The 23,941-nt window shown below is 37.3% G+C and overlaps 1 protein-coding gene across 4 annotated transcripts in view; it reads left to right on the forward strand.

Moving 5' to 3' along the window:
• Positions 1-23,941, forward strand: part of AOX1 (aldehyde oxidase 1) — a 50,251-nt gene that overhangs the window by 17,350 nt on the left and 8,960 nt on the right. For all 4 annotated transcript variants that reach the window (XM_039387497.1, XM_039387495.1, XM_027725691.2 and 1 more), the window contains 18 exons: positions 663-825; positions 1,710-1,802; positions 3,782-3,951; positions 5,240-5,366; positions 5,659-5,781; positions 6,948-7,044; positions 7,983-8,107; positions 9,523-9,656; positions 10,877-10,964; positions 12,509-12,595; positions 14,131-14,322; positions 14,618-14,845; positions 15,925-16,020; positions 16,713-16,841; positions 17,344-17,418; positions 20,598-20,650; positions 22,760-22,874; positions 23,486-23,551. In XM_039387497.1, the coding sequence (XP_039243431.1) occupies positions 663-825; positions 1,710-1,802; positions 3,782-3,951; positions 5,240-5,366; positions 5,659-5,781; positions 6,948-7,044; positions 7,983-8,107; positions 9,523-9,656; positions 10,877-10,964; positions 12,509-12,595; positions 14,131-14,322; positions 14,618-14,845; positions 15,925-16,020; positions 16,713-16,841; positions 17,344-17,418; positions 20,598-20,650; positions 22,760-22,874; positions 23,486-23,551 (2,161 nt within the window). The remainder of the gene's footprint in view (positions 1-662; positions 826-1,709; positions 1,803-3,781; positions 3,952-5,239; positions 5,367-5,658; positions 5,782-6,947; positions 7,045-7,982; positions 8,108-9,522; positions 9,657-10,876; positions 10,965-12,508; positions 12,596-14,130; positions 14,323-14,617; positions 14,846-15,924; positions 16,021-16,712; positions 16,842-17,343; positions 17,419-20,597; positions 20,651-22,759; positions 22,875-23,485; positions 23,552-23,941) is intronic.

Below are 23,941 nucleotides of genomic sequence, written 5' to 3' on the forward strand. Positions count from 1 at the left end.
CTCACAGTTTGCAGCACCTTTACACGTTTCTGAGGAAAAAAAAATGCAAATAATTCAAGCAACATAAAACCAACACTAAATGGAGTCCCACTGGCCTCTTTTACCATTTAATATGCAACTGTTTCACTAGATGAAGTGCTCATTATTCTTTTGATGCTTTACATAGTTAAATTTAGTCTAACAGACTAATATTTTCATATCTAGGGTTGTGTAACTATGCAGAATTAACAGTGCTGAGATCCTTCAAGAAGACCTTTTTCAGGAAATGGAACAACTAATCATATACCTTGAAAGTATCTACAGTTTGCATCAATATTGTTATCTTCTTCCCTTCAAATGCAGGATAGTATCTGCAGAACGGTAATACTCTGCAAGACTGTTAATGCAGCTTTAAAGCTGTAATAGGGTTTGTTTAATTATTTATTGGTTTATTTAAAAGATGCTGGGATAACACTTAATTCTATTGACTTAAGGGGGCTCAGTTCTGTGAACAGCATTGATCTACACTGTTTTTCAAAATTGCAGGCATTGTTAGAATCAATATTTTGGCTTCATTGTGAGCAGGATTATGCCTGTGGTCCATGGTACAAATATATGACTGCAATTTGTATTTTATTTTTTTTTAGTCCTGGTCTGATTGTATCTATTATTCTTCCTAACAGACACTGGAATGAACAAATGTTGGATGAAGCCTGCAGACTAGTCCTTAAAGAAATTGCTCTTCCAGGCTCAGCCAGTGGTGAAAAAATAGACTATAAGAAAACTTTGATGGTCAGTTTCTTCTACAGATTTTTCCTGGAAATATCACAGTCATTAAAGGCAATGGTAAATTAGTTCTCCATGTCTGCTTTTGGGCAAGCAAATAAAAGGGTTTTTTTTTCTTCTGTTGGTGCTTGCAATTTGTACAGTGTGCTAAATATTGTCTTTGGGGTTCAGATCTACAGAATAAGGTGTTTTACTCCTAAAGAGACTGATGGAGAGATGCCTTTTTAACTTCTAGGCACTCAGATTGCTTTACCTCGGACATGAGGCTTTAAAAGACATTTGAGCAATGTTAATGCAACAATATATCAGTATTGAGCTCCCAGGCCCAAAAAAAATATGCAAGAGATTTTATTCCATCTGTCTGTAGTTCAAAACAGAAATAGATGGTATAGAAATACAGGCTTTGGAAAACCACTGTAGGTGTTAAACTAACTCTCCTTCTCATGTGAGTTGTTGACTGGGGGATGAGGACACTAAAATTTCATTTCCCAGTACATTCTGGGTGTAATTTACTTGCTTTTGTCTTAAATCTGTTCTTAAGAGGAAAAATATCCCTTTTACATTTTTCTTCTTTTCTTCAAGGCAGTGTTGCCTTGAGCTGTTTTCTCTAAATTGCCATTACCAGGTAATTGACTATTACCAAGAGTGTAATCTGGAGTGATTCTGTGCCAGTTTGGTTAGACCCCAGAAAGAAGCTCTTCTGTCTATCCCTGCTTTATGTTACTTACCTTAAATAACCATATTTATTGAATCCAATATATTTTTTAACACTATTTAGTAAAATCTAAAAACTCTATGTTGTTTTAGAATTGTTACTTTAGAGCCTTTCTAGTTTGAGCCTGGAAGGAATTTCCTATATAAAGACTTGGGTGATTTTGGTTGTTAGCTTTTTTATTTGGAATATACAAGATGTGAGTTTTAGTACTAATTCACTTCCTTTTCAGGATCCTTGCCACTTCCCTGGCATACCCATGGAATATAGGAGCGTCCTAGAAGATTTTGAAACCAGAATGCCCCACAGTATCCAAATATACCAGGCAAGTGATTTCATTCTAACATTGTTTTGTGCCTTACAAGACTTGGTAAAAAGTCAAGGTTCAAGCATGACCCTTGGTGTGAAGCTTAGGTACAGATTTTCCAAGGGATTGGAGGGAACAGGCTTTTAGTGGTTGATTTTAACTGTATCTCAACTGGAAAATCCATGTTTGTAAAAATAGACTCATATGGGTATACTCACTTCTTCTAAACAGTTTTCCTAAGACAAATATGCTGAGCAAACTCCATTGTCAGACTGCTTAAATCTGTGTATTGCACTGTACAAACCAATTACAAAGAAATTAGGAAAAACCAAAAAAGACTGAAAAGCCCAAGTATTGTATATATATACTATAGTATCACTATAGTATTACTGTCTCAAGATATGCTTTTTTATGATCTCAAGGGGGGCTCTTGGGTCTTACTGTAGATTTAGGAATTAAGATGAAATGTGATGGCTGTCTGGTCAAATTAACACGAGTATCCTAAATCAGCACTAGAGAGCAGCAAAGAACACAAATTGTATTTTCCGAGCTCACCCTTTCAACTAGATCATGGTGAAAATGCCCACAAGGATTTTTGATATTTTAGTACCCTCAATAGGTAAGAAAAAATATCCAATTTTTGAAAACCTAAAGAAAAATTAAAATCAAAACTAGTTACACATTTATTTATTTGTTTGTTTGTTTGTTTGTTTTTGGATATTCCCTAGAATAGCTTTAAATACTTTAAATTTGTTCCAGTTGTTATCTGCAGCTTCCTTCAGAGTCATTACTAAAAAAAAAAAAGACACTACAGACCATAAAAGAGGCCAAGATAAAGGAACTAGTTCTTTATGGCTTTTAACAATTTATTCCCCAGCTGTAACAAAGTGCTGAAACAATAGAAATTGAAATTTTTTTTATTCAATCAATTGGCACTGAGTAACAAAATCTATAAACCCATAAAATCTGTTTTTTTCCACTTTAAAATTTGTATCTAGCTTTTGCAAGGTCCTCTCTTTTATCTGGACTCTTTTAACTGAACATTATTAAGCTTTTAAAATTAAGAGGAAAAAAAGAATGCATATGCTGAGATCTAAATACCTGGTCATTCTGTTGTGGAAAAGTTGAGGTGCTTTAGCTGAGACATCCATTCGAGGAACTTCGGGCAGTCAGGTGAAAAGTGTTTGTTCTTGGCCTTGAGCTGATAGCAGACAGTGTGCCAGAAAGTGCAGGAGATAGAAATGTGTAGCCAGAACACTTGTGTGCTGGAAGCTTTAGAAGAAAAAACATTTAAAGTTGTAAGCAATTAAGTAATTCTAGATGCACAAAAGGAAAAAGTTGGGGCGAATACTGACTCAAAAATTGGAAAAGTGTTCTGGAAGTTGGCAACAATTAGTTGATGTGGCACAATTAACTGGCAACACTGAATTAACTTTCAAGAAAAACTTAGCAAAATAAGATTAATAAGGCACTAAATTCATACACAGGTGCAAGGAAATAAAAGTGGGAAGAAAATATTTAAATAACATTTTCTCACTGATTTACATTGATCAGTTACAATCTTTCAGTGAGGAAGAAAAATTCTAGAAATTGCTGCAAATAGCTCAAAATACACTACCAGACGCTGAAAAAATTCAGAGCAGAATCTTGTGAGAATAACTGAGAAAATTCTTGAAGCTTCATGACACCATTCGGTAAGAGAGGAAACTGTAAAAGTGCTGGGTTTATCACTTTGATATAAATAATTAAGGAAAAAAAAAATCCAAGTAGACAAACCTGTGCAGTGCTCTCAAAAGGCTCCTTAAGAGAAGAAATCGATGAAACTGGAGAAATCCCCAGGAGCAGCAGTCAGGTCCTGCAGCCACATCTGTTTTCAATGTTGAACCAGAAGGTGCTAATATGAACAGGTGTTTGTTCACCTGATTTTCTGATTACTGTAAGAATAACACGACTATTCCTTTTTTAACTGTTTGAGGGATGTCTTTTTGACTGTACAGGATGTAGAGCCCAGTCAGTCTCCCCAGGATCCTGTCGGACGGCCCATTATGCACCAGTCCGGGATCAAGCACACCACTGGTGAAGCAGTTTACATTGATGACCTTCCTTCTGTGGATGGGGAGCTTTTCCTGGCTGTCGTCACTAGTTCCAGAGCTCATGCCAAGATTGTGTAAGTGTTCCCTGTGTATCTGAAGGAAGTGTTATCATGAATTGCTGTCTGAGATTTTTAGAGCAGACTATGAGTTATGTGTGTACAGAACAGCAGGCCTGATAGCCACACTGCCTTGCATCCTGGAAGCAATATTGTTACACGAGTGGAAGGTTCTGTTTGGATTTAAGTGTCTCAGCCCATTTTACTGCACTGGTAAGGTTGAACTCTTTCTGATTCAGAGCCAGAGGCAGCCTAGCTACCTCCACAAAGTGCTGAGCTGTGCAGTGCAAACAGACACCGAAATTCGGTTTTGCCTACATGGCTTTGAAATCTCAGCTCTATCATGAAAGAAGAAAATTGTTCAAAACGTAGGCAATAGTGTTGCAACATTACAGCAACAAGGCGGCAAAGCTCATATGACCCTTAAAGTAGAGGAAGATGGGGAAGAGGATTTTATTCTGTAAGAAAACTATTTTCACTTATGTTTTTAGGCTGCCAAGACACACCTATTCTAGCAATTTGTTCAATGTTCAGGCACCAAAACACATATTCAGGTGGTCTAGTAAGGATTAATTATCACAACTGAGAGGACTGGGGCTGTTAGCTACAGAGTCCTTGTCATATTTCCTGGCTTATTCTTAGGCTAGGGATAGTATGCTGGGTTTGGATGTGCTCTTTCTGGTATCATCAAGGAGCTGACATCACCTCCATCTCTGTGAGTTAGCAGGATTTATTTAGTCTCCTTTGTTTTCTGATCTGGGTTTCCAGAGAAGGTGCCTGTATTTTTGCTGGGATCTGATGACCTGCTAAACTAGGTGCTACCAAAACATGCCATTCTTGTAGACCTTCTGCTGTTCTTTCTGATCCTTCTACACCCATGCATTCCTATTCATTCTGCATTTATACTGATCTTGCCATTTATTTTATAACTCTCTTCACAAATCCTCAATTTGTAGATGTTTATTTGTATCTTTTGATATCCATGAAGGCTGTGAGGTCTTAGAAAGTTGCAATTGTAGCATCATAATTGTCAGTGATTTTTCCTAAATCAATGCACATCAGTCAGTCCAATGGGCTAATGATTTCCCTGTTGCATCTGAAGTATTTCCTAGAAGTCAAGCAGGATCATAGGATTTTAAGTTATCTTTTACCTGCACTTCTTCACATGCCAGAGACAGAAAGAAAAGATATGTCTGAACTTACGAGCAGATCCCAGTAGTACAAGAAATACTCCTGTGTCTTGTGTTCCTTCCTCTGTGCAAGAGTTTGTGAAACTGAAGAATTACACTTCTCTCTTCCCAATCAGATCTATAGATACCTCAGAGGCTCTAAAAGGACCAGGTGTGTTTGATATCATAACAGCTCATGACATACCAGCTGCAAACGAGTTTTACTATTCTGATGAACCAGAGATTATATTTGCAAGAAACAAGGTATAACTACAATCTTTTTGTAACTGATGTTCTTCATTTTAACTGTTTTTCTTCAGCCTTTTATCCTCTTGTTATCCATCTCTGAATACTGTATTTTCCTTGATTCTCAAGTTATACTGGTATTTTTAATAGCTGGTTAGCTTCATGGATGATCTAAAAATACAGAAGTCCTAAATCAAAGAAAACTTCTAAAAAGGAAACATGAATAGTGGTCACATGAAAGAAGAATATCAGCAGCACATATGGGAATTGTTTGAACTTACTGTTCTATTACATGATGTGTATTTTACAGGTGATTTGTGTGGGTCAGATTGTCTGTGCAGTGGTTGCAGATTCAGATGTTCATGCCAAACAAGCAGCTGCAAAAGTGAAGATAGAGTATGAAATGCTGGAACCAGTAATTTTAACTATTGAGGTACTAATAATTTCTGTTCTCTTGCTTTTTTATTGTTTGATCTGTTTAATTAACAGAAACAGCAGTTCACATTCTTCAGTTATTTTTAAGTATATTTTTTTAAGGAAACAAGGTGAATAAGAACATCTAATTAACCAGTCTGAGTGTCTCCCTATAAATAAATTCTCAGCCTTTTGTCTAATTTTGACCACTATGATAGACAGACAACAGTCTCAGAAGTATTAAGGTTCCACAAGTTTCACAATAATACGCATTAGAATGCAAAAAAAAAAGAAAAAGAACTCTTTCACTGTTCCCAGTGAGGAAAAGACAATGAATATGCTGATTGTTTCAATTTTTTTTGGTAGCTACCAGCTGGTCAGCCAACATATGTATATTGTCAGTTAGCTCCTGATTATCTGTAGCAGTTTTATCTGTTGTCTAGCTTACAAGCTAGGCTGGAGACATAGGAATTATTGGGGAAATGTGAAGGGAAAGATGTTAGGGATGTAGAACATTTTAGAAATGTAATGTGGCAGTCATAGGGGAAATGGATTTGTGCTGGATTAAAAAGATGACTAGAGGTAAGGAACAAAAGACACATTTGCAGGGAACCAGCATTAGTTCTGGTAGTCATTTTACAGCTTGTTTCCATAGTGTGTATGTGGTGTAATGGAACAGTCTTCTGATAGAAAAAATAGTAGTCTCCTTTCAAAGACTGGCAAATTTTATTAATATTTCATTAGAAGTGAAACTCCAGTGAAGTCTTACTTCAAATAAAACAGATTGTACTTTATGAATAGATTCCACTTTTATTTAGTCCTTGTGATTTCTTCCTCTCTTAATGGCATCTTTGGATGATGCGATTGTGTTCTTATTCTGTGCTGTCTTGGTCACTAGCTACATGTATGACAGGGAAGAGCAGGTTGAATAAACTGAATGCATTTCCTTCAGAAACTGCTGTCATCAGTTACATGAGACACACCAGGAAAGAATTGCTGGAACTGAATACACAAACTCATCAACAATGACAGTAAAATGATGAAATACAGTTGCTCATTAACTTTGTTGGCTGGTAGCTCAAATCTCTGAAGAGAATGATGTTTGTCCTGAGACTAAAATGCTGCAGTAAGTTGAGAACCTTAGAAATACTTAAAAAAACACATTTCTCCTTTTCTCCATTGCAGGAAGCTATAAAGCACAACTCATTCTTTGAGCCGAAAAGAAAGTTAGAGCAAGGAAACGTTGATCAGGCGTTTGAAACCGTTGATAATATAATTGAAGGTAAACTGCAGAATACACTTGCTGAGAAGTTTTTGATTGTCAGTATTTGTGTTGTCTGTCTGCTCTTTGAGTCCCAGTCCTACCATTTTTCCATATAGTCATTAGGCCTGAGAAAGCTCTCAATCACTTAGAAGACAGTGTGATTAAACCTAGTGGTCTTGTTGTCCTGCTATTACATTCAAGTTTTTACATCCTCTGTCCTTGAAAAAAGTTACAGAATCATTAGGTTAGAAGGGGGTCATCTAGTCCAACCTCCTGCTTAAACCAGGTCTGGTTAGAGCAGGTTATTAAGGGCTGTGTTCAGTCAGGTTTGGAATACCTCCAAAGATTGAGTTAACACAACCTCTGTAGGCATTTGTTCCACCACTGTTTCACCACTCTCATGCTGATTTTTTTTTTTCTTGTATCTGGCTGGAAGTTCTTGTGTTTATTGCCTCTTATCCTTCCACTGTGCATCTCTGAGAACAGTCTGGCTTGCTCTTGTCTACAGCTCCCATTAGGCAGTTGTAGACAGCAATAAGATACCTTCTTAACCCTTCTCTTCTTATAAATGAATAAATCCAGTTCTCTTGGTCTCTCCTTATACATCCTGTGGTTCAGCCCCATGGTCATCTTGGGGGCTTTCTTCTTTACCTGGTCCAGTATGTCCATGTTCTGTTTAATTTATCTGTGTTTTATTTGTTGCAGTGACCACTTGTATGCAATATTATTCTGCTCTTAATCCAGTTCTGTTGATGCTAGTGGAACAAGACCAATTTAATCCTACAAGGAGTTTAATTTGTGTTTTTATTTTAGATAATGCTCCTTCACACAAGAAGTGTCAGAGGATTTGACACTGATTACCATAATTTACATGATGATGAGCTGTTAGTTCTTCTCTGGTTCATTTCTTCTGTCCTATTCCCTCAGTAACACTCATGGTTTTCTCTTTCGATCAGGGGAGATTTGCATTGGGGGACAGAAACACTTTTACATGGAGACTCAGAGTGTACTTGCTGTTCCGAAAGGAGAGGATAAAGAAATGGATATCTATGTGTCAACACAGCATCCAGCAATTATTCAGGTAATACAGAACATTCTCAGAGAGAGTAGTTAGACTTGTGACAACAGAGCTTTTTAAATTCAGTTTACAAATCTTTGTTAACCGTTTAGAAGCTGGAGAAACGTGAAATTGTACATTTGGATTGTCCAATAACAGCTGCTTTGTAGTACTGCTGTATTCTGATAAACACTGAGCACTACACTTCCAGGATAAGTCTCTTATTTCCCTTTGAACAAAGTACATTGTGCCCCACTATTGTAGGCATGAAAAACTGTGGAGTGCTCAGGTTCCTCCATTCCCATTAACTTTCCACTGGGGTGAGGAGCAATCAGTTCCCTGCAGAGTCAGAACATGCTGAAGGTTTGATCAACTCTAATTGCTGTAGGTGAGACTGCTGCTCCATGCAGCAGTCTCATAATCATAGATTGGTTTGGGTTTAAAGAAACCTTTAAAGATCATTTAATCCAAACCCGCTGCCATGGACAGGGTTATCTTTCACTGAATAGTTTTTCCAAGCCCCATCCAACCTGACCTTGAACACTGCCAGTAATGGGGTATCCACAACTGTGGGCAACCTGTTCCAGAGCCTCACTACCCTCATTGTAAAAATTTTTTCTCATATCCAGTGTAAGCCTGCCCTCTTTTAAAACTGTGGTCCCTTGCCCTGTCAATGCAAGGATTGGTACAAAGTGTCTTTCTCTGTTTCTTGTAAACCCCCTATATATATTGAAAGGCCACAATAATGTTTCCCTGAAGCCATCTGTTCCTGGCTGAACAACTCCAAGTCTCTTAGTCTTTCCTCACAGGAGAGGTGTTCTAGCCCTCTGATCCTTTTCATGATAGTAAATGGTAGAGTAAAGCCAACATAGCACGTGGTCTACATAGCAACAGCTGTAGTGCATGGAACTGATGGTATTTCAGACTCAACACTGGCATTTTGTGTTCAAAGCCCAGTTCAGCTCATTTTATCATTTCCACTGTTATTATATTGCCAATAAGTACCATGAAGAACTTTGTGTTCAAGAAAATTATTTGAAGCAAGAACATTCCTAACACTAGCAAGACCTGAGATTTTTAAAAACCAAATAGTTTTATTTTAAATAAAAATAAAATTTATCTTAGTAATAAAAATAATAAAACCTGTATACTAATAAATTTTTATTATCCCTGACACTTCTTACTGTTTGTTTAATGAAATCCAAGGGTATTATTCGTCGCTTCTGTCCATGGCCCTTTCACAGGCTTCACGGTAAAGATTTTAAATGTGAACACTGCTGAGCATTGTTATTCTTTCTTTGTTTTCTAATCTAGGGTAAAGGAAAAATTATGCTCAGCTGATAAAAAATAGAAACATCTATGGAACCGTTTTCTTGAAAAGATTTCCATTTCAGAACCTTAGTTCGAGTTGGCATAAAATATTAAAACTGCTTTTACAGGAGATGGTAGCTGCAAGTTTAGGTGTTCCAGCCAACAGGATCATGTGCCATGTTAAACGAGTTGGTGGAGCATTTGGTGGGAAACTTCTGAGAACTGGCTTACTGGCATCAGTTGCTGCAGTGGCAGCAAACAAGTAAGTGCAGTACGTGCATATTTGGATATGAAATGAAAATGGGGTGAACAAGTTTTGCATTTTGGCCAAAATACTTTCTCCTTTCCCAAAGGTGCTTGTCAAAAAGTCATACAGTCCTGACTTCATGTTTTGTAAGACTGTTCAGTGCATTTCTTCATTTTGTTTTGTTAGACTACTTATGTTAAGCAGCTCTAGCCTCAACTGAATTAGTGGGCTTGAAGAAGTTGGTATTAGGATAAGCTAGACATATTCAAAAGGACCAGTCCTTTACTGGGGCTTTGTGCATACATTAAAACATGACATTAACCATCCAGAATGTCACTGACACAGCAAGGTGCGGAAGGAAGAGTTCATGAATGGAATTGCTTTTAAGAAGTTTTTCTAGTTCAGTCCTCAACATCTTTCAGTCAAAATTAGCTTCAATATATGAGGTATTAAGTTTTTTCTAATACTACTTGAATTAATCTAAGAACATTAACACATAAAGCTCCATCCCCCACCTTCCATATTTGGAGGGACAATGTTGTCAATTAGCTGTCAGGGCATAGTAATTCTTATATAAACATAGCTGATTTGCTGCAGAATGCACATCAGGCTGTGTCCTGTCAGCCAAGATGATCTTGTGGTTAGCTCAATAAATTTATGTTGCTTCATTTGTCATTGCTAGAAAAACAGCTTTTGATTATTTTTGGACATATTATTATCTGTGTTTTCAATGAACCAGATAATGCTAAAAGTCATATTTCTTTTACTGTTTAAACTATCTTTTTTATTGTTAGGACCTTATTTTACACCTTATGTCCATTTTTTCTAAAGTATCTAGTTTAAATTGTATATGCACTTCTAGACTAATTTTCATATTTTTATTATCATTCATGTTTTGGTTTTATTCCAAGGCTCTGTTTCAGTATGACTCTGAATAGCTAAGAGGTGACTAACACTTAACACTGAAATAATTTCTTCAAGAGTACTTTGCACTGAGTTATCTTGTTGGCTTTCAAGAGTTGAAATGAAAATTCTGACATGATTGTAAATGTGAAAAATATGAACTCTGGACATAGCTTTAAGCATGTACTTCAGCTTATTAAAGTTAAATTTAATCTAAATGCATGTTTATATGCATGGCTAGATCTGGATACATGAGGAATAACCATAGCCACCTTATTAATAACATCCCTTATTTTAACTGAAATTTGACTTTTCTTTTTTTTTTGATTTAGAACCAGCAGGGCAGTCCGTCTTATTCTGAGCCGAGGGGATGATATGTTAATCACTGGTAGCCGACATCCTTTTATTGCTAAATATAAAGTGAGTGCCACAAGAATTAAGTGAAAAAATACCCACCTATACTCTGTGAATAAGGATTTCAGTGTAACTGGTTATGGTTCTATTATTGAAAATTAGTATAACGAATTCAATTTTAAAACAAAACTGCTAGCCAGGGAATCAAGAGATAAAGTTGCTGTACAGCCCTTTCTCTGCTTCTTCTTCTGTCTCTTCAGGGTTTTGTTTTGGTTTTTTTCCTAGTTCCATGTCCTTTTCCTTTTATAGCTCTTTCTGTCTTTCTTTCTGGGAGCAGCAAGCTAACCTAACTCAGACTCCTTCTGCAGTGGTTTATTTTAAACTGTCCATATGGTTAGATTCACATAAAGAAAAAGCTAATTTTTCACAGAAAAAGTGTCATGCAGGAAAACTCATCCTATGGAGGAAATTAATCTCTTCCCTGCTCATGCTCTGTCATCAGTCATAACTATTTATTAGGATAATTTCTGCCTTTTTTTCCATCTCTACTTGTCATGGAAATTACACATGCCAGCCATCATAACAGGTTTTGAGTCCAAGTTTCTGCTGAATTGATAAACTGAAAGATAGATTCCTCTGTAAAAGTACCTCTGTTAATAGCACTACAGCTCGAGCTCAGTGCCTCCAAAGAGGGACCCTAAAGAACAAAATTCCTGGACAATTATACCCTTACAATCTAAATTCCCCACCCCTAGTGTGACAGTTCAGACCAGAACTAATATTGAGAGTCTGGAGTCTTTGCAATCTTTATTGAGTTCTTTCATTTTCTCTAACTAGGCCACTTTTCTTATATCTAAGGTTGCAGCCCCTGCTAGAGATTATAGCTTCCTTATCTTTCAGCTTTAACTGGCTCTGAGGCCTTCTCTTATTTAACTACGTAAAAGTTCAACATATCTAGGTAAAAATTCACAGCTTGCAGCCTAAGGCTTCAGAAAATTTAGCTGCTAATGCTAAGCAAGTTATGCTGAACAAGTTCTATATAAGTACTTTACCAAATTGTGTGACACACTACATAAGTAAAGTAAAAGAGGTTTTATAAGATCCTTCCCTGAAGTTGAAAATGAGCCATAGCTCGTGTTGAGAATTCAGGAGCTATTAGTGGCAACAGGTGAAAAGAGGGATGTGAAATAAAGATAACATTTTTTTGTTAATAAAAACAAATGTCATACTCCATCTGCCAGACACTATTCTTACCAATTAGAGTGGGATTTGACTGTATCTACAGTGAACATTCCTAGGTGACACACTTACCAGCTATCTCAGGCAATACACAAGGAACCATTGGGCATCCCTGCTTCTTCCTTTCCCAATGGGCTGATGAAGCTTATTATATGCTGCACCTCTGCAGATCGCAGATGCCAGGTGGGAAAGCCAATGTCTTAGGAACATACTTTCTTTCTCTCTTGCCTTTTTATAGTTTCAGTGAAAGCTGTCCAGAAATTAATAGTGCAATCTGATTCTAGCTGCATGAGTTGTATTCATTTTCAAAATATACAAGCACTTAAGAAACGAATGCCAAAATCTGAATAGGTTACTGTTGATCCTTCTAGGTTGGCTTCATGAACGATGGTAGGATCAGAGCTGTGGATGCCAAATATTACCTTAATGGAGGATGTACTCCTGAAGAATCTGTTTTGGTAAGGATTCTACACTGACAAATCTTACAATATGGAGGATTCATTAGCTGGAAAATTATGAAGGCCAAATTCCCTTGCATATGTATTATTAATCATATAGACTTTTGATGTAGGGACTCTGGGTTGTTGGAAGAATCTACACCAAGTAGTTTAATCTTTCCTTATTGTATTGGGTTTCTACAGGCAGATTTTGGTAGCCACAATGATGAGGAGCATGTACATTAATGCAGATCCTGTCAGAACCATCTTTAGATGAAGTTCTACAAGGATACAATGAATCTGGTGGGACCTAGCAGGGATAACCCAATGAGTAACCTTTCCACCCAACCCAGCTGTAGCTGGCATAACACATAGGATAACAACCTTACTTTATGGGACCCAGCCCCAGAGTGAGCCAAGATGCATGATGCTCATCATAATAACCTGGTTTTACAGCCTGGGAGTTGAATAACAGTAATCTATGCTTAACTTGGTTATTGTTCAGTAACAGTTAATAATGTTTTAACACTCTATGATTGCACCAAGATTAGAATAGACATTTCTGAGAAGAAACATTTGTACAGCTAAGAGTTGTACTATAACAATATGTCGTCTTCACTCTGATTTATCAATAACTCTCTCTAGACTGATCAGATATGTATATTCATACACATATCTTCTCTGAAGTCCATAAAAGTTGTGATCATTAAAAAAAAAACCTTTTTTTTTCGTATTCTGCAAATGACATTTCAACTTATATTTCCTCAGTGAAAAGTTATATGGCATTATTCATATGCACAGTTATTGCAGCAAAATTATTTTCAGTTGTTTCTATGCAGAAATGTTTTAAAATTTATTGTTTAAAGCTCAGTGGAAACAGTTGGAATAAAGGATTAAATTTACTGTTCTACTTACCATTGACAAGAGTCAGTGACCTCTTCATGAGGCATCAAACTATTTTTTTAGCTTATTTGTTATTTTGATAGTGACTCCTAGAGCCTAGTTTGAGGTTTCCAATATGAGATTTTTCCTCTTGTTGTAGTTTTTTTTTTTTAAAGTAAAATCTCTACAAGAAAATCTTAAGAACCAGGAGAAACTGTAAACTGTAGTACACATGCCTTCTGGTGGAACTAAAGCTTAAGTGTGAATTCCCATCAGAATGCTTTCATCAGTTCCTTTCATAGCCACTATGGCTTTAAATCTAATCTGCCTATTTTTGGCTTTGTGTGGCTTTTGATATCGAAGTAGGAGCAAAATCAATCATAAAATGGCGTATCTCTTACATCCTTAACTACTGATGGCACTCAGCTAATAATAACATCAGTCGTGTTCTGTGAGTATCAAAGAAAGAACTGAAAACTAATCTGCTGCATGAGAAATGTAAGAATAAATTCTGTATGTGTGCATGAGTACTCTTACTGCCATTGAATGCCGGAAATCCAATTTTAAAATTAATTGTCTCAAGTAAGGTCTTTACATGAGAGGAAGATTTAAATGCGAGTTTGAAAGAAGCACTGTTCTGACATTAAACTAGACCTGTTTGTCCCCTACCTCAGGTAGCAGAAGTATCCTTATTAAAAATGGACAATGTATACAAGATTCCCAACTTGAGATGCTGGGCTTACGTCTGCAAAACAAACTTGCCATCAAACACAGCATTCCGAGGGTTTGGCTTTCCCCAGTCAGGACTGGTGACAGAAACTTGGATAACAGAAGTTGCAGATAAAACTGGATTACCACCAGAAAAGGTGACGAAATGAAGGCATCCTCTCTTCTGAAACGAAGTCTATGTGGTTGGAAAGTTAAACCCCTTTAAATTAGCTTAAGTGTTTGAACAAGTCTTTTCTAAGTTACAGATAATTCGTGCTAAAATTCATATGTTTTTAAATCAATGTCTGTTTGTTGAGTGAATAATATGCTCTTAGAAACTGAACCAAACTGGTAATTGTTCAAAAAGCATACAGTGATATTCTTGATGTCTACTAGTCCCCCCAAATTGCTTCTAACAGGATTGCGTGATAGCTGTTGATTTCATTTTTTCAGATTAGGGAAATAAATATGTATAAGAAGAACGAGCAGACACACTTCAAACAGAAGCTTGATCCACAGAACTTAATACGGTGTTGGAATGAATGTATGGAGAAATCTGCATACTACAGCAGGAAAATAGCTGTCAGTGAATTTAACAAACAAAATTACTGGAAGAAAAGAGGGGTTGCCATTGTACCAATGAAATATCCATTTGGAATGGGCACACGTCACCTTTCTCAGGTGAATTTCCTTGAAGAATAAGTGAGCTAAACATTTTATCCATAGAAGATTACAGTTACTTTGTCTTAGGATATAGAACAAATGTGTTATCTTTCAACTTCCGGAAAACAATCATCCTCCTAATGGCTGTTCCCTGAAGAGGCTATACTAGATTTTAGCTCTCTTCAAGCTGGGATCAAAGGTGTTTGATTTTCAGGATTTGGGCAGCTTGAACCCTGCCTACTTAGAGGCCAGTGCCATCTGTTGTGATACAGCGTTGGAATAGATGAGTTGAACACTTCTACAAAACGTTTTTGAAGACTGATGGCAAAATGTTCATTGAATCAATTATCCACTGTAGAAATAGCTCTGAGCTTACTCTTTCTGACTGTGAGTGTACTATGGGATGCTGTTTTTAAAGACTTAACCTTTGATGTCACCAAAGATTAAGTTAAAGGAAGAAAAAAGGACATTTGTATTTTTGGTATTTTTGGTCTTTGTATTTTTTTTTAAGGTGAGGGTCCAGTTCTTTTGAAACAGACAGCATCCTATCAATTGCAGATTATCTGACTGGCTTATGTCGTATCAAACTGGCTGTCTCTGTTCAAGATTAAAGTCACAGGGGCTTTGTAGTCTACAGTACGACTTCTGGCTGAGTCCAGGAGGAAAATCTCATTCAGAATCTTATTGTTGTGCCTAATGCTGACAGCCTGCCCAACCTATGCAGTTGAAAAACCTGTGTCAAAGGCTCTCAAACACCAGTGAGAGAGAAAAGGGGACTTGCAGCAATTTGCATGTACAGCCATTAGCAAGGGAGGTCCTTCAGCCTGTTTTGAAATGATTGAGATACTGTTGCCAGGTGTAGGTTTATTTCAGGACCTAGCAACAGAAAAAGCAGACCTCCAAGGATTTGTATCTTTTTCTTTTGAAGTTCATTGTAGAGGAAGAGCAGCAACCAGCATTCCAAATTTTGCCATCTATTCGAAAGCGTTAAACGGATAAACTGAAATACATTTTAAAAACTTTGTCTTTTTTTTTATTCGTCATATAGAACATATTTCTCACTAATCTGATCTTGATGTTGTTTTTCTTTTTTTTAGGCTGCTGCACTGGTTCATATTTATACTGATGGGTCTGTGCTTCTGACACATGGTGGAATTGAAATGGGGCAGGGTATTCATACAAAAATGATCCAGGTAACAAATGATCCAAACAAATATTACCTCATGCTTTGTGTGTCATGCAGATAAATAGTGTAAAAGTTTTCTTTTTTGTTAGTTAGTGTACCAGTAGGACAATTTCTTTATCAGCAGAACCACTGATTCTTTGCATTGATAGAGTTAGAAAGCGAAAGTACCTTCGTTAAGAGTCATAGAGACAATAAGAAAAGAAACCCAGACTGATTGTTTTTTATTCTTCTAATAGCATATGAAGAGGCTTATTAGAAATAAGATTTTGGGGGCTGATCCCATAAAACCCATGCTGAAAAAGGCAGTCAGTATTCAGATTAGTATACGGTCAAGGTGATAATATGTGCTAATGGATAATTGGGAGACAGACTTGTAAAAATATTTATTAAGTCAATGAAAGCTTGGGATCCGGGCTTGCATAATTTACCATAAGTAGTACAGGTGTAAGCAGCAAAATCAGGAACAAATGCTGGACTTCAGTCTCAATCCAGTGTTTGAACAGAGCTAAAACATTGCCCTTCTTTTCTGCTTCTTTGTACTGACAAGTTGGACAGAATTATTTCAGCTGGAGACTGGAAGAGAACTTGTGCAACTTTATCTTTCATGATATCACTGTCTTCTAGCAAGTACTGGGGAATTGTTGGAGTGTTTAGATTAGTTTTAAAACAGAGAAGACTATGTTGTTCTTCCTGAAACAGGTTGCTAGTCGGGAATTGAACATCCCCATGTCACGTATTCACTTCTGTGAAACAAGCACAACAACTGTTCCCAATGCGTGTCCCTCGGTAGGATCTGCAGGGACAGATGTCAATGGCATGGCTGTGAAGGTAACGAATATTATTTAGTTTAAAAAACACCCTATGCCTCGAGGTATTTAATGCTTGCCAAACTTTGCTCACTAGTGATCCCATAGAAATAAGTTTGTGATTACCAAAATACTGCTGGAGATGGCCAAGAGGAAACATGACAGTTTCTCAGTAATGGTGCTTATGAGTTTTCAGAATACGATCTGCGCTTTCCCAAAAAGACTTATACTTGACAAAATCCTTGTTTCATCTGAAAAACTTAACTAAACTAACTTATACATGCAAATCTTGTACCCTGTTCCTGTTTGAAGTTTACTGATTGATTTATGCAGATTCCAGCCCTTGTAACTTCACCCTTTGTGTTTTATGTTTATGCAATTAAAATGACACCTTCTACCATACTTTTTCAAACTAAGATGACAGTAAAGCACATACTAATGAAGTAGTAACTAAAACATATCTTGAACAGTACCAAATGTATCTGTGTTAATTTTGTGTTATATTCTCCTGAACTCTCAACCAGGATGCTTGCCAAACTCTTCTGAAACGCCTGCAGCCGATCATCAACGAGAACCCAAAAGGGACCTGGAATGATTGGGTAAGACATGTGAATCCTACTGAACATGTTTGAATGCTTGCAGAAACTGTGATGTATGTATTGTAGTCTATAAATCTGCTCAGCCTAATAATCCTGAAGTTAAAAACTCTAGAAAGAGGTTATTCCACAACAAGATGGAGCGCTGTAGCAGGGTAGTCAACAGAAGGTTATGGCCAGGCACGAGTGACTATGTGGGAGATAACAATTCAATTTATTGCTAGTACAGTGTCTAAATATTGCCAGTGCAATATCCAAATAACAAATCTATTACAATGGATTATAGAATAATCTGGTCGTGGTCCCTCCTGTTGAGTCATGAGCTTCAGTGGGATCCTCATGCTGTCTAAACTTGTCAGAGAAGTCTAGGTGTGGCTGGGTGCACTTAGTCTCAGATTTGGTCCTCAGTCTGTGTCTAAAGGGTTATAATATTTCGTGATGTAACCCCAGCCAGCCACCAAGCACCAGACAGCTGCTCACTCACTCCCCCACCAGCAGAATCAGGGAGAGAATTGGTAGAGTGAAAGCTGGAAAACTTGTGGGTCAAGTTAAAGACAGTTCAATAGTGAAGTAAAAGCCATGCACACAAGCAAAGCAAAAAAAAGAAATTCTTTCACTAACCCTCATAGGCATGCAGGTGTTCAGCTGTCTCCAGGAGAACAGGGCCCTGTTACACCTAACAGTTACTTGGGAAGACAAACACCATCACGCCAAAGGTCCCTCCCTTCCTCCTTCTTGCCCCCACTTTATATACTGAGCATGATGTCATATGGTCTGGAATATCCTTTTGGTCAGTTAGGGTCAGCTGTCCTGGCTGTGTCTCCTCCCAACTTCTGATGCACCCCCAGCCTCCTCCCCACAGGGGCAATACAAAAAGCAGAAAAGGCCTTGACTCTGTAAAAACACTGCTCAGCAACAACAGAAACATCTCTGTATTATCAACTCTGTGTTCAGCACTAATCCAAACCACAGCCCCATATCAGCCACTGTGAAGAAAATTAACTCTATCCCAGACAAACCCAGCACAGGTTTGGCTAGAAATGAACAGATTTGCAGTGTTTGGCCTTGCAGAATCCATAGTTACAGAGCAAAAAAACCACCCATGGAGGTACTTTAGGATTTTATCTCCATATTTAACTGGATCCTAGAACTTTTTACTCACCCATCCAAAAGTAAGTCTTCTCCATCTTTGGGGTGGACCCACCCTGCAGGCATCCCTACTGTGGCCGGGGATCCACCCAGACACTGCCTGCAGCCTCAGGAGATCCAGTCTCCAGCCAGATTTTATACCCTCACACAAACCCATGTGCACCAAAGTCAATCACCAACATCTCAGCTCTCCTATCTCTGTAATGCAATAGTTATGAGAGCATCCAAACAGTTCCTCCAGCAATTCCCACTGGTGATCTTATGTTAGGACAAACCACATTGCCCATCAAGACTGCAGAAAGGATGAAGGGGTGAGAGGTGGAGAGGATGCACATGAAGACCTGGGTATCTTTTGTTACTGTCACAGGTGCTTGGTTTAGATATCTGGGAAAAAATCCCCACATCATGCCTGGTTGGAAAGGAGAGGAAGCTATCTTTGAAGTCACATTTGGAGTCACAGAATTTTTTTATGTACAAAAAATATCAGCTTGTGCAATAACATGACCCACCCCATCTTACCCTCAGACAAGTTGTTGCAAAAGATTGTTAGGGTATATGTGTACAGTGTCAGTTTTCCTATGTAGCTATTCTTTATTTTACCGAATCAATAAAGAGAAACCTTCTCAACTTCTTCCTTCCATCTCTCTCCCATATGCAGTATATTACAGAATTGCACAAAAGGGAGCAGGAATTCTTGCTCCAATTGCTCTAATATGTATTTGGTTATAATATTAGTTACATTTACAGTAGATTAATATAGAAATAGTGCTAAAGTTATTTGTAGAAGTGACCCCTATCTGATACCACTTGAAACTGGAATAGAATTTTAGAGCTAGAAACTGAATTTTGTTAATTAAAAGCTTTCTGCTATAATATGAAAACATGGCTGAGAATCTATTGCTATGTATTGAGATGTTAAAAAAACCCCTGTTTATCCAGTATTGGTCATTATCTACAGCCTAGTGAAATGGACATTTACAGATCCAGTATATACTAGGGCGTCTTCTTCTCAAGTAATTAAATACTATAATAACTGTGAAAATATAAACACTTTCTTTGCAGCAGTAATTCCTAAGAGTAGCAAGAAATGTTGGCATGTGTGTGCTAGCTTGCTGACAGCTGTGTATGCAAAGATAATCTCCTCTAATAAGTACAAAATTAATTTGGATGATTCAGACACACCAAAAGTATTATCAGGCTGACCTAAGAAAGAATGTTTATATATATATATCCAGAGAAGTAATCTTACATCTCACGAAGTCAGTAAAACCAATCAAAAAACCCACAAAAACTTCTTGACTTGTAAACTGAGTAAATCTAACATGAGAATCACTGAAAGGGAATGAATTTGGGACCTCATACTGTCACTTTTATCATGGGCAGAATTTCAAAGAGCATTTATCTTGAAAACTGTTATTTTTGTGCAAATAGGTCATGCAGTTCTTTCATGCCACGTGGTCGTTTGACCTTGGCTGGACTCCAGGTGCCCAACAAACTGCCCTATCACTCCCTTTATCAGCAAGACAGGGGAAGAAGATAAGATGGAAACCCCCCACAACTCAGTGGGCTTAGATAAAGGCAGTTTACTAAAGAAAAAGCAAAGGGTTGCATGTGTGCATGTGGTCATATGACCCAATATAATCAGTGACTTATCAACTAGTTCTGTTCAGCTGACAGAGACCCATTTCTATTGAATTTGAGCAGAAAAATTGAGCAGGGCCCTTTCTGACTCTGGCATTACCAGTAATAAAGATTCTGCGAGAACACCACTGTTGACAGGTCTATTCCTTAATGTATTGCCAAAAGAATTTAGATTGCTCATTGAAAGTGGGTTTAGTTCTACAGTATTAGGCACCATGTGCAGCTAAACATGTCCAACTCAGCTAGCCTTCGTTTCCTTACAATTTTTACAGTTTGGATTTTGAGTAAACATATGTCAGTCAGTATATATATGTAAATAAAATAAATATATGTACGCATGTTCCTTCGTGACTCCTTCCTTGGTTTAACACAAGCACTGCTATATTTTACAGATTAAAGAAGCTTTTGAACAGAGTGTGAGCCTATCAGCTACTGGCTACTTTAGGTAATATATTTTTGTTCCTTAAAAATGCATAGGTTAGACCAGGACTAATTTCTGAAGATAATCAAGGATGTAAATAGAAGCTCTTGTCCAGTAGTTCTTTCTAATGGTTCATCTTATGTTTTATGTAATTAATTGATATATTGGGGGTTGAAAGAATAAAGTTTAGGTGTTAATTTATGACTAGCCCTATGTGGACTCTCTAGAAAGTATTAAAAGAATAATTTGTGCCATCTTTGCTCCATGATTTGGCCATTAGCAAACCAGAGAGCATCAAAAAAGGGACTGCTACCTGTAACAGTAGGTGTGCAAAGGGGGATATAGTTTGTTTACTGGAGGCTGTATTGCTATAAGCTATAAATACCATTGTACTACCAATTATTTACAATTTTATCCACAAACTGGATCACACCAAGTTGCATGACAAGAACAACAGTGGCAGCATTAAAATATTTATCCAGGACACACCTGTAACTAGCAACCAGGTGCACCTGTGAAAAAAATATGTCCATTTGATTCTAGATGTGAACCCTAAGGTTATTTCTCTTTAGAGGAAGGAGAGTTAAAAATGTCTGGTTGAGTTTAGCAGAAAAACTTATGGTAATTTTTGTTTTTAAACTAACTCAGGAATCAGATGCCATGATTCAGCACTAACTGAAAGCTGGGGATTTAGGGCTTACATTAGAAGTGAGGTTGCTAATTGACCCTAGTTTTTGGAGTCATTGTTTTGACTTCTCTGCTTCTGGAGCCTCACAAAATTCCCACCATATATACTCTTAGATATGCATTTATTCACAACAGCATGCTATTGGAGGACACAGTAACCTTAAACACAGTTCCCACTGCTCTCTCTCAGAGCAGTCTCATCATTCCTTTTCTTTGAATTCTTTCACTGTGTTTATAAAGAACCAGAAAGGAAAAATTGCTGTGCTATAATTCAGGTGGGATTCAAAGCAAAACTTTTCTCTTAGCCTGCTGTGCCTTATATCTGCTCTCCATCCATGAGTATTTCCTACTTATCAATAACAACTTTTCATATCTTCAGGCAGTCTGGAGTAAGTTGAAGAGGCACTTCGCAAACCCAGACATGTTTAAAACACCCAGAAATGCCCAAATAAAATGTCCCTTCTTGCCATTAAGTCTGTTCAAATATGATTTCTGCTTATGAAGCCCTTTAGGAATGTAGATATCACCAAAGTAATGAACAACAGTCATGCTTTGCTATTGACATTTAATGGTGTCCAAAAATATCTGCAGATCCCTGAGCCTCAGATCCTGTGTTGATCTTGTTCTTATCCAGTCATATTCTCTACATCCAAAAATCTCCAAGGCAGCAGAGGCAGATGGGCTATGAGAAGTTGAATATGTGGATTTTGTGTATCCCTTTTTCCATGCATGGTTCTATTCTATAATTGTTGAGCATATTTAAAATTATACTGCATAAAGCAAAGACATTTCAGTCATATGTGGCCAGAAAATATGCCTTAGTCCCACAGCTCACACAGTTGGGAGATACTACATTTCCCTGTCCTTTTGTGTACCTTGGATTTACCCTGTCAATCCTGACTACTCTGATCTCCTCAGTTAGTCCCACTCTCTTCTAAGTAATTACACCTTTATTTCAATAGTCCTGTTTTAACCCTCTCACTCATTCTGTAGGCTGTTTCTGTAATTAACTCTTTCATTTATCTCTTGTAAATTATTCTTTCATAGGTCCTGGCAAGTTTTGCTCCCATTTCTAAATTCCCTTGTGTGCTGTTACCTCAGTAACTATTACCTTAAATTTTTACTCTGTATTTGATTACTAGGCTTTTATTAGTATATGTCTATTATTATGGTGGTTATAGACTCTCCTAAACTGAAATAGCTTGCTTGTCTGCTAAATTTTATGTAAATACCAGATGCATCAAACCTAAGCTACTAGTGCTCTGTAGGATTTCATGGAACTTTGGACTTCTGAGCTGTTATTTAAGATTTCTCTGAAGATTTTATACATAAGATCTTACTACTTAAGATTTCACAAGTAATTTCAAACTTCTAAGTGGTCCTCTGCTTTGTTATAATGCAAACTGTCATCAGTTTTCTTCTTATGGTCTTTGTTTCTTCCATCAGAGGTTACAATGAATACATGGATTGGGAGAAAGGGGAAGGACAGCCATTCACATATTTTCTTTATGGAGCTGCTTGTTCAGAGGTTGAAATTAACTGTCTGACAGGAGATCACAAGGTAATAACTGAATGTCATGAAAGTTTTGTAAATGAGGCTTGCTCCAACAACGATTCAGGCTTTGCATTCCTAAGTGACCCGTCTTCACATGACAGTGAATATATCAACAGTGTAAATGCAAATTACAGTGGAGCACAATGAAAGCTGTGCAGTGTTAACCAGCTTCTGGCACATCTGTGCTAATGTCATATATGTTCACCTTTTGGGTTATGGCTGACACCTAACATGTTCTTTGCCTGTTCTCTCCTTGTTTGTCAGCAAACAACTTACAGCAATATTCAATTTCCAAGCTTTTGACCATTTGGATAGATAAATCTCATAGACTTGCTGATCACATGCCCTCTATCTATACTACGTGTGTATTTATATGGAGATTTCCTTGTGCAATGGGAAAAATCTGGCAGGGCTCTGGCTAAACTTCTGTTAAAGCTGAGACAAGCCCATTTTGCTTGTAATGGAATATTGGAAATTATTTTGAAATTGTGTTCACAGAGGGGCCTCTATCTTAGTCTGTGTTATTTCACTGAATACCAACTCTAACCCACATTGTCTTCTGATGCCTCCACTCCATGCATCTCTCTCAATAATATAAATTTGAATTTAATTAACAGAATCTCAGAACAGACATTGTTATGGACGTTGGATGCAGCATAAATCCAGCTGTGGATATAGGACAGGTATGTGCAAAGAATTTTCTGCTGTCTTATTTCTGTTACATTGATATCCTTATCTGAAGTGAGAATTACCTCATTAGTTCAGAAAACATTCATTTCTTACTAGATTATAAAATCATAGATCATATTTGAAGGTCTTTTGCTTATAGACTTGCCCCATTTGAGTTAGTGTCAGAGCTTTGTAGATGTCAATGAAACTTGAATTTTATCCATGAGGGCAATGTGTAATATCTATATATATGTATTGTCTACTGGACTTAAATTCTGTTTGTGATCTGCAGTCTCCAAGTTGTTTGACCTGCCCTGCCCACCTGATAGCAGGGAAATACCTTTATTCATTGCAGGCTGGTCCACAGATCTCATCACTTCATCATGAAAGCATTTGTCCTCTCA

Source organism: Pipra filicauda, unplaced genomic scaffold (genome assembly GCF_003945595.2).
Source record: "Pipra filicauda isolate LSUMZ 115617 unplaced genomic scaffold, ASM394559v2 scaffold569_size315192_pilon, whole genome shotgun sequence".
NCBI lineage: Eukaryota > Metazoa > Chordata > Aves > Passeriformes > Pipridae > Pipra > Pipra filicauda.